The 10686-nt window shown below is 55.4% G+C and overlaps 1 protein-coding gene across 1 annotated transcript; it reads left to right on the top strand.

The window, feature by feature from the left end:
* The first annotated feature begins 4238 nt into the window (after positions 1-4238).
* Positions 4239-10275, top strand: HSP90AA1 (heat shock protein 90 alpha family class A member 1). Its single transcript, XM_075532373.1, has 11 exons — positions 4239-4395; positions 4793-4954; positions 5040-5406; positions 5631-5764; positions 6744-7064; positions 7295-7460; positions 7647-7837; positions 7970-8117; positions 8308-8576; positions 8953-9286; positions 9509-10275. Exons 2-11 carry the CDS (start codon positions 4793-4795, stop codon positions 9616-9618), a joined length of 2202 nt encoding a protein of 733 aa, XP_075388488.1. The 5' UTR covers positions 4239-4395; the 3' UTR covers positions 9619-10275.
* Positions 10276-10686: the final 411 nt, after the last annotated feature.

The following is a 10686-nucleotide window of genomic DNA, read 5'->3' as shown; positions in this document are numbered from 1 at the left end:
GATGAGGACGTGCCCAACCCACGATAGCTTCCGGGAGCGGCCAGCGCATGTGGAGGGACACTTGGTGGCTGGAGAACAAGTGGGCACCAAAGTTTCCCCGTCTTCTGCTCTGCTCCGTGGACATCCACGTGAGGGTCACTCTCTACGACACCACCCACCGCCTCGCTCTGGCCTCCTCCAAGCTCCAGTGACGGGCTCGAGCTCAGGTGGGGGGTGGCCACCTGGCTGCAGGGGTCAGCCACTCTTCCCCCTCCGCCTCCCTAGCAGAAGAGAGCACCACTCCTGGTCCTCATGATGGGGCCCTCCGCGCCCTTCCCCTGCATGTCTCTGGCTTAGCGAGGAGACGTCTGGGGTTCCTGGGTTCAACCCACCCACTTTGTGGTCGGCAGCCCAGCGTTGAACCCCTGGCGCCTTTCCCGAGTACGCTAAGGGACTTCAAAGTGTACCAAGTGTCCTCTGACCACCATGGAGTGAAATATTAAAAATCAATAACAAAAGAGACTTCAAGGGACACCCAAACATTTGGCACCAAAAATCATGCGTTTCAAATCTACAGTCACTGCACCAATGGTTCCTTGGGGTATAATGGGGGAAAGACCGGGCCGGGAGGGGGCTTTCTACACCCATAAAGAGCTAAGCCTCAGAAACCGACAGGGCCGGTTCTACCTTGTCCTGTCGGGTCTCTCCGAATCAGAAATGACTGGATTGCAGTGAGTTTGGTTTGGGTGTTGGGGGTCTGGCAGGGGAGGTTGTAGAGAGATGGGGAGCTAACAAAAATGAGCCCAAGGATGAAGACCACATTCTAAAACGGATTGTGCTAACCAGGATGGGTCCAGTTTTTAGGATTGTCCCTTTTAGGGCACCATCTGAGGTGTCTCCGACTGGGATCGAATTGCCGACCTCCCGACTTTTGTCTTGTCTTTTATACACATGTGCTCCCCAGGGACTCAGGGCAGGTCCCCGTGTGACTTCTTACTCTCTCCCGTTAGCAGTTTCTGTGGGCCAGGCCCTGCCCTGCCGGGGGCCATTACCCCCAACAGCCACCTTGGTGTAGTCTCATCACAGTCTCTCAGGAAGACACCGTCCGCCCCACGTGTAGGTGCAGAAGCCGGGACACAGAAAGGGCAAGTGACCCACCCAGGGTCACACAGCGAGGCAGGGCTCAGCTTGGCTGGAGAGAGAGGCCCTTCGGATCCAGTCAGTGGACCGATGGTGTCCCACCACCATGGAGGGTCACTTGAAGGCTTCCCCAGATTCCCACCATGGCAAGAGACTCGAGTGGGCGAGCGCGTTCTGAAGAGTGGGGAGGGTGTGGGGAAGTCCCAGTCACTGGGAGGGGGAGGGCAGTGAGCTAAGTGTACAATGCACCTTGGGGTGAGTACAGAAGACGGGGTTCTATGAACCTCTTTCTAAGAGGTGCTGAGCCATGATCTGAAGCTAACTAGGAATTCCGTTCGCCTGCAGAGGGGAGCAGAGCATGGACTGCCTGGGAGGGGGGCATGAGAGGACGGGTGTTACAGTCCTGGAGGAGGGGCTTTCTCCCAGGAATTGAGGCTTGGACAGAGGGCCTGACAGGGATCAATGAAGTGGGGGTTCTGGGCACTTCCCTGGCTGTGTAGGTTATGGGAGAGCTAGGGGGAGAGTGGATCGGTTTGAAGAGGAAGGAGAGAAGTGGAAGAGGGTCCATGTCAGGGTGGGTGCTCATGTCAGGAGACCCGGGATCACGACCAGGGACAAGGGCAAGGCTGGCTATCATGGGAGGAGCGTCCTAAGGGAGATGGGCAGTTCCACAACCTTGGTCCAGCAGCTAAGGGAGGGCAAGAGCTGAGCCAGAAGATGGGATTTAAAACTTGGGGTGAGTTCCTTGGGTGAGGGGGCAAACACCTCCTCAAAACAAGTGGAAATGAGGCCCAAGAACTTGCAGGTCAGAGAGGTGACGGGTTCCAGCGAAGTCTTAACCTTCCTTCCCTGGGTGGAAAGATGACCAATTGAGCAAGCAAGCAGATTTGCATATATTCATGTTGGGATGGGTCCAGCTGTGTGTGTGGTGGTGGTGGTGGGGCAGCGACAGGATGGGTGAGTAGAGGCAGGGCCCAGCTGGCTGCCAGCACCTTGCACAGGTGAATGTAGCAACAGGAACCAAGGAGTCCCCTCTCTCCTCCCGAAACCAAGAAAACCTGGGCCTAGAACCTTCCAGGGCATCTGAGGGTCAAGAGCTTCATTTTACCATGTGGGCCAGCATGGTCATAGGTGTGTGCAGCAAACCCTCCCTCACACAGGATCCCAGGTGGTGGAGTGGGTTATGTGTGGGGCTGTCAACCACAAGGTCAGCAGTTCAAAGCCACCAGCCGCTCCTCAGGAGGAAGATGAGGCTCTCTACTCCTGTAAGGTGTTAAGTCTCAGAACCTCACAGAGGCAGGTCTACCCTGTCTGCCCTATAGGGAACACTCAGTGGCAAGGAGTTTGAAGACCTGGGTGACACAAGCCGTTTGGCCTCTGGCTCTAACCTTTAGGTTGCAGGTTCAAGCCCACCACCCACCTTGAACCTCGGGAGGTTCAAAGCCCACCTTGGGGTGCCTTGGTACAGAGTGCACACAAGGAAACCCTCTGGAGAAAAAATACCAGGCTTATGGTGGGACAGAGACTAGTGGACCCCTCAGACTTTGGCCCAGATGTTCTCCAGATCTGGACCTGAACTCACCTCCAGGGCTCAATTTTCAGCCGAACAACAAACAAGTGGACAGAGAGCACAATAACACTAGTCATGTGACATCCATGGGCAGCCTTTACCCCAGGAGCTGAGGGAGACACAGGAAACAGAGGACGTGGGGAGAGTGATTGGGCAGGGGGGAATCACAATCAATGAAACAAGATGTGCATGGAAACCTGATCGGCTCTGTAAAGCCTTCACCCGATTCACAATAGTCTAAAAAAAGAAAGCAGATGGTGTGGTGCAGTTCTCTCAACACCTGAGGCGCCAAGGGTAAGCACCCTTTGGGGGCTCACCCTCCCCATGTGGCTAATGGTTTCTTTTCTATGTTTCCTTCTTGAAGGGGTGTCAAGACCCGCTAATTTGATTTCGCAAATCCCTACGTGGGTTCTGGAAAAGTCGGCTTCTGGAAGCGCTGTTGCCCTACAGATAAAGTGGTTTGTTTACTTGGTAAGAGCTTCCAGAGGATTCCTTCCCAAGGGCCCGGAGTGCCGGGATTAGGAGGAGGGGTCAATAGCGGGTGGAGACAAAACCAACAAAGACCAGGGGAACCATACGGCGCTTTTAATGGTACAGGAGCCGACTGCACTGCCCAGCCAATGAGCCCGTGTCCTGGGCGAGAAACCAAGGTACCGCCCTGGGCGCTGCGGAGGCTATTTCCCCGTCGATTCTCTCAAGCCCGATGGAAATGCCACTTAGAAACAGGCCGGGCAGGTTCATCCCGGAAGCAGTGAGTGGGGCGTTGCAGATAAAGACTAAGTGAAAAAGATAGTGGGCTGGGTGGACGAGAATTTGTTCAAGTCCCGGAATTTCAGGAACCCGAAGTGAGTTGTTTTGGGCCAAACCAAAGGGCACTCGCTGTTGTGAAACAAGGACCGTCCACCTAGTCTCCACAGAGAGCCCCTCAGCAGGGTGGGGCGTAACCGTAAGGGCGCCACGTGGGAAGGAGCCCCCCCACAAGCCAGCCGAGTCCTGTGCAGGGGATCCCCCCCTATGATCTGCTCCGGCATCCTTCCTCGGTCTCAGATCACGGAGTGGCGGGGTTGCTCCCGGTCCCGAGGCGACCCCCCTCCTGAGCTCCCCTCTAGTGAGCGGCAGAAACGAGGGGTCAGCTTCGCCCCAATGTCCACGGCCGCGGTCACCCCCCGCTAGCGTCCGGTGCTGGGCCGGCCTCCAGGATAATGAGGCTCTGGAAGGCGAGCCGGGGGCGGGGCCTCCACACCCCGGATTCCAACGCCCCCTGAAGCAGCTCGGGCCGCGGCTTCCCGGCAGTAGCGCGGGGCGCAGACGCGGAACGTGCCGTGCGCTCGGCGCTCCGCCCCCGGCGGCCCGGGCGGGGGAAGAGGCGGGGCGCGTGGTGGGCGGGGCGCGCCCGGCCGGCGCCAAAAACCTTCCCGAGCCTTCCGGGCCGCGCAGGCGCGCTGGGGCGGCGCAACGGTTCGCCGGCCGGGGGCCCGCGGGAGGGGAGGGGCGGGGCCGGCCCGTGCGCGTGCGCAAACGCGCGGCCGCGGCGGCGGTTGGGGAGGGTTCTTCCGGAAGGTTCGGGAGGCTTCTGGAAAAGGCGCCGGGCGCTGGGCGGACCCGCCTCTATATAAGGAAGACGCGGGGGCGGCGCTCCACTTGCTCCTGCGTCTTGGTGCTGCTGCTACTGCTGCTGTGCGGAGCCGCGCGGTCCTTTCGCCAAGGTGAGGGGGCGTTTGGGGGGGCGGCTCCGCGGGCCGCGGCCTACGGGCAGGCGGGGAGCGAGGCGGAGGGCGCCCGGGCGAGTCCGGCGCCGGCCTCTCTGCCCGCGGCTCTGGGGGGCGGCCTCCCCCGAAGGCCTGGTCCCCGAAGGTTCTGGTGTGCGGTGGGAGCCGGGATGCCTCAAGTCCCTGGTGGTGAGGGGGTGTCCCCCCCGACCCCCGAGGAGGGAGGCGTCGGTTGGAGCGGAGGGGCAAGAGCGGCCCCCCGGAGCGCGCAGGGAATGAGGTCATCCTTTGTCAGCCGGCCCCCCTCCCTCCGTGCGCGGCGCCCCCAAATCCTCTTAGGGAGCTGCCGAAAATAGTGCGGGGGCCCGGGGCCTGAGCGGCGCTGTCCTTGCAGATGCCCGAGGAGACCCAGCCTCAGGACCAGGCCATGGAGGCCGAGGAGGTGGAGACGTTCGCCTTCCAGGCGGAGATCGCCCAGCTCATGTCTCTCATCATCAACACCTTCTACTCCAACAAAGAGATCTTCCTCAGGGAGCTGATTTCCAATTCCTCCGATGTAAGTGCCACTGTCGGGGCGGGGGTGTTCCCCCTGTCTGGGTGTGGGACCCCGCCGCTTGTGACCGTGGTCTTCCTCTGACTAGGCCCTGGACAAAATCCGGTACGAAAGCCTGACCGACCCCAGCAAGCTGGACTCCGGGAAAGAGCTGCACATTAATCTCATTCCCAGCAAGCAGGATCGGACCCTGACCATTGTGGACACCGGCATCGGCATGACCAAGGCCGACTTGATCAACAACCTTGGCACCATTGCCAAGTCTGGCACCAAAGCCTTCATGGAGGCTCTGCAGGCCGGCGCCGACATCTCCATGATCGGCCAGTTCGGTGTGGGCTTCTACTCTGCCTACTTGGTGGCCGAGAAAGTGACGGTGATCACCAAACACAATGATGATGAGCAGTATGCCTGGGAGTCTTCGGCAGGAGGCTCATTCACAGTGAGGACCGACACAGGTAGGCACCTATGGGCTGGTTTGGGGTGGGGGGCGTGACACTGAACCGGAATTCAGGTTTCAGCTACTGAGCATTGGGGTCTGGCTTCCTGGGTATCTCCCGAGGGTCACTGCCTGCAGGTTGAGGCTTCCTGGCTGCCCTTCCTCTCATAGCTAGCTCTCTGCTCCTGCTCGGCTGGCAATTTCTGTTAGTATTAAATTGTACCCTAACCTTTTGTTTTTTAGGTGAGCCCATGGGTCGTGGGACGAAGGTTATCCTGCATCTGAAAGAGGACCAGACTGAGTACTTGGAAGAGAGGAGGATGAAGGAGATTGTGAAGAAACACTCTCAGTTTATTGGCTACCCAATTACTCTCTTTGTAAGTGGCTGGCTACGCTTGTAAACTGGGGAGTGTCGTATTTGAGCAACCCTGGCCACCTTCGAGGAAAGGAACTTAAGAAAGTTCCTAGAAAATGGGTGTGAAAGAAAAGGCAATTTTCCCGTAGGCTTTATGAAGCTGTCCCCCCCACCTGGGTGTCGATGATGTGCTAAGTTTCTGGTAGAGTTCAGAAATCTGGCAAGAGTAGGGGTGGCCAGGTGTAGTGAAGGCCTCTGGCCCTCGGAATAGGGCAGATGCACCTCGTGCTCGTATACAAACCAGTTGCCTTCGCAAGTTTGTGGAACAATGAAAAGACCCTGCAATTTCCCCACAAATTTGTAAAGGCCCCTCTTCTATAATGTCATACAAAGATCTTGAGAGTCATACTCTCCTGGCTTTTTGTACGTAATGGACTTGCCATCCTTGTCTCAACTTTGCCTGCTGTAAAGAGTACAGTGTGCGTCAGCTCGTGGGCAGAGGTGCCCAACACCCATCTCGGGTATCGCAGTGTAAAGCGGGGGAGTTTTCTTTTGAAGATAACACCACCACGTGCATCATGGTGCCCAAACAGCAAACCGTGCTCGTGAGAGCAGCAGCAAGAGACGAAGGACAAGTATGTGGAGTGAAACCAAGGCTGTGCTGCAGAGCGGAGGTGAAAACAGTCTGTGGGTGCTATTGCTTGCAACTGGTGTGGTGTGCGGTCAAAATCGCCTAGCATCCTGTCGTGGGAAACACATGAGGGACATTAAGCAGCAGCATGAGTCTGGTTCATTGAAATGACTGGTTCATTGTAACCTTTACTGGGTCAGTTTGGCCCTTTTGGTTACTAAGCAGGCGTGTGGCTACCTGACTGCTGGAGTAGTTAGCGCTTTCCATCATATATCGTGTCTGGGCTTCACTGACTTAAGCTCAGCTCCTTTTAGCTTATTTGTTCCAGAAAGCCGAGGTGCTAGAATTGTGTGTCTGTCTGTCTTCCCAGGTGGAGAAAGAACGAGATAAAGAAGTGAGTGATGATGAGGCTGAGGAGAAGGAGGAGGAGAAGGGAGAAGAGAAGGAAGAAAAGGAATCTGATGACAAGCCTGAAATAGAAGATGTTGGTTCTGATGAGGAGGAGGAGGAGGAGAAGAAGGACGGAGACAAGAAGAAGAAGAAGAAGATCAAGGAGAAATACATTGACCAAGAGGTCCTCAACAAAACCAAACCCATCTGGACCCGAAACCCTGACGACATTACCAACGAAGAGTACGGCGAGTTCTACAAGAGCCTGACCAATGACTGGGAGGACCACCTCGCTGTGAAGGTGAGTGAGGGGTGGGGACTGAGCGCTTCAAAGATGGCCCACCTCTCGGCACCTGTCAGAACTTAAATTGGCGCTATGGGCCGGCCAGCTGACACATTTGGGGGGGGGGTAGGGGTGGGGTTTCCCCTAGAGTCCTCTGTTGAAGTCGCTGCCAGTGTGGACTTTGTCAGCTTAAGAAACTGAAAATGTGCTGCATTGTTTGATGAGTGTGTGTTGTGTCTTTAATACAGCATTTCTCAGTTGAAGGACAGCTAGAATTCCGAGCCCTGCTCTTTGTCCCAAGACGGGCTCCCTTCGACCTCTTCGAGAACAGGAAGAAGAAGAACAACATTAAGCTGTACGTGCGCCGAGTTTTCATCATGGACAACTGTGAGGAGCTGATCCCGGAGTACCTGAGTAAGTGTGGCTGGGTGAGCAGAGCAGTCGCTGTCCCTGGGCCAAGGCAGCACTTCGCTGAGGTCGTGTCGCTAGGCTAATGGGGTGGGGATTCACGCTGGCATTTTCATGTTTCTTTCTGGAGCACTCTGGTGGAAGTGCTGGAAGGCTTGCGAGTGCATTTGCTCTTTGTATTTATTTGTTCAGATTTCATTCGCGGTGTGGTGGACTCTGAGGATCTCCCTCTCAATATTTCCCGGGAGATGCTGCAGCAAAGCAAAATTTTGAAAGTCATCAGGAAGAACTTGGTCAAAAAGTGCTTGGAACTCTTCACTGAGCTCGCTGAAGATAAGGAGAACTACAAAAAGTTTTACGAGCAGTTCTCCAAAAACATGAAGGTTCGGGAACGCCCTTAAACTCCTATCAGGTTGAGGTTCTCAACCTGACTCCCCATCTCGTTTCATAGGGGGAGTGTTGTTTTTGTTCTTTATCACACAGAAAAGTCATTCTTTGCTCATGTTCTTTCCCAGCTTGGAATCCACGAAGACTCCCAAAACAGGAAGAAGCTTTCGGAGCTGTTACGTTACTACACATCTGCCTCAGGGGACGAGATGGTTTCCCTGAAGGACTACTGTACGAGGATGAAGGAGAACCAGAAACACATCTACTACATCACCGGTAAGGAACCTCAGGTGTTAGCATCCCCTCCTGTCATCGTGGGCACCCCTCCCCCCAGGTGTCCTGTGGAATGTGTCCAACCCTCCCATGGATCCTGAGCACAGAGGGGTTGGTCTTCCTGTCGGTCTGTCTGCCTCCCGGCACTGGGTAGTAGCAACCATCCCCGAGACCTGTGCTCCCATTGTTGCAGGGGAAACCAAGGACCAGGTGGCTAACTCGGCCTTCGTCGAGCGCCTCCGGAAGCATGGCTTAGAAGTGATCTACATGATCGAGCCCATCGACGAGTACTGCGTCCAGCAGCTGAAGGAGTTCGAGGGCAAGACTTTAGTGTCCGTCACCAAAGAGGGCTTGGAACTGCCGGAAGATGAAGAGGAGAAAAAGAAGCAGGAGGAGAAGAAGACGAAGTTCGAAAACCTCTGCAAAATCATGAAGGACATCTTGGAGAAAAAAGTGGAAAAGGTAGGCCAGTTAGAAATCTGGGCCTGCATTCTCTAGTCCTTGGTGCTTCCCCTCTGGTACTGCTGCAGCCCAATCCCACAGCACGCATACCCCCACCCCCACCCCACTCCGGCAGTCACCGAGGGCGATCTCACTTGAAAGACCTGATCTACCAGAAGGTCTTGGCGGGCAGCGTTTGTGATCTGAGGGCGGTTTTGGACTCAGCTGTTCCGTTCTCTTGCGCTCTGAGTGGGCAGTTAGCGGCAGCTTGGTTTTCCCTTGAAGCTTCTGGCTGCAGTCGTGCACCCTGTCCATCTGTCTGTCAGCACTTGAAGAAACAGTTGGTCGGTCGCGGTCATGCTGATGAGCTAACCTACCCCCCTGCTCTTGCTTCCAGGTGGTGGTGTCCAACCGACTAGTCACGTCCCCGTGCTGCATTGTCACGAGCACCTATGGCTGGACGGCAAACATGGAGAGGATCATGAAGGCCCAGGCCCTGCGAGACAACTCGACCATGGGCTACATGGCCGCCAAGAAACACCTGGAGATCAACCCCGACCACTCCATCATCGAGACCTTGCGGCAGAAGGCTGAGGCCGACAAGAACGACAAGTCCGTGAAGGATCTGGTGATCCTGCTCTATGAGACCGCGCTGCTCTCGTCTGGCTTCAGTCTGGAAGACCCCCAGACGCACGCCAACCGCATCTACAGGATGATCAAGCTGGGCCTGGGTAAGCTGGGCAGGACACTTGGACAGAGCCGCAGGGAGTGGGGGAGCTACCTCTGGCCAATGAGGGGGAGCGCTGAGCGAGCGCTTGGGGGCAGGTTCTGAAAGTTGGTGGAACGGTTCCATCCTTCCCCTTCCCCTTGTACAGATGGTGTAGACCAGCAGTGCTTGCTGACTCTTAGGGAATCATCCTAATAGGATTTTCTTTTTCATTTTTTCCAAAAAGGGATCGATGAAGATGACCCCACCGCTGAGGATAGCAGTGCTGCTGTCACTGAAGAAATGCCGCCTCTTGAGGGCGATGATGACACGTCACGCATGGAAGAGGTCGACTAAGCGTCAGCTTACACACGTGTGCAGTACTTACCCTGCATTCCCTGATAATAGATTCTCAAGGATTTTTTTTCCTTTATTTTTGTTAACATTTAAGAAATCTGTAAGGCATGACTATAATAACGGGGGGGGGTAATCTTTCTTTCTACATGTGATAGTGTGAGGCTTTAGGCACTACGAGCAGTGAGTCATCCTCTGACTTCCCCGTTGGCTTATCTAACGGGTAGAGGGGATCATTGTCGTGAGGTGTATGTGACCTAATGTTAACGTCGTGGTCTAAAGTGTTAGCTATTAAGCAGATTCTTTAGTAAGCTGACATTCTTGTCAATGAAAAGTGGAGGTGTGTGTACCTAAGAGACGGCTCTTAGTGAAAACACCTCCGCTTTCAGCTCCGAGGGTCTTGTTTCTAAGCTTACTCTGGCCCGTAGTCCCAGTGGTGCATGTACTAGGCCTTTAGAAGTTAGTGTTGTAACACTATCCGTAGGGCTCGTTTTCTTTCCAAAGAGTAAAAGTGTTGTTTAGAGTTAGCAAAATGCTATGCCTCCCTGGGCTACTGTCAAGGCAGCTCAAAGTCACCAGGCTAAGCGTGTGTGGACATGTAGTGCCCAGAGCACCTGCTGTGTCGAAAAGTGGTGGCAAATACAGTTACGTTCAAAAGAAGTGGTGTGAAAATGGCTCTTTATTTTTGGAGGGGTTGTAGATCAGATGGGGTGGTCCCAGAGGGACTAAAGGTTTCCTCCTAGGAAGTTCCAGTGCAGGCGGGCCCACTGGAAGGAGGGAGATGATGTAGCAATGCTCCAGGGGTGGGTGGGGTGGGGAGCAGACCAAGTCTGCTTGAAGCCTTACCACCTGGACTTTATTGGAGGGTGGGGGAGCTAGGCATAAAGTGGTTGTCCAGCTAGACCAGCGAGCTCCAGTGGGGTGCACAGCTCTCTCAGCACTGGGGGGGGGCGTGGGATTGTAAGCGCAGTGAAGCCTGTCTAGGCCTGCCTTGCATTTTCAACTCAAGTTCTGACTTGATGCCGCTTTCCACCCACACGTGGGGAAAGTGCTCGTTTGCCCCTGGCAGGA

This window comes from Tenrec ecaudatus, chromosome 14 (genome assembly GCF_050624435.1).
Source record: "Tenrec ecaudatus isolate mTenEca1 chromosome 14, mTenEca1.hap1, whole genome shotgun sequence".
Taxonomy (NCBI): Eukaryota; Metazoa; Chordata; class Mammalia; order Afrosoricida; family Tenrecidae; genus Tenrec; species Tenrec ecaudatus.
This window is presented reverse-complemented; position numbering and strand designations above follow the sequence as displayed.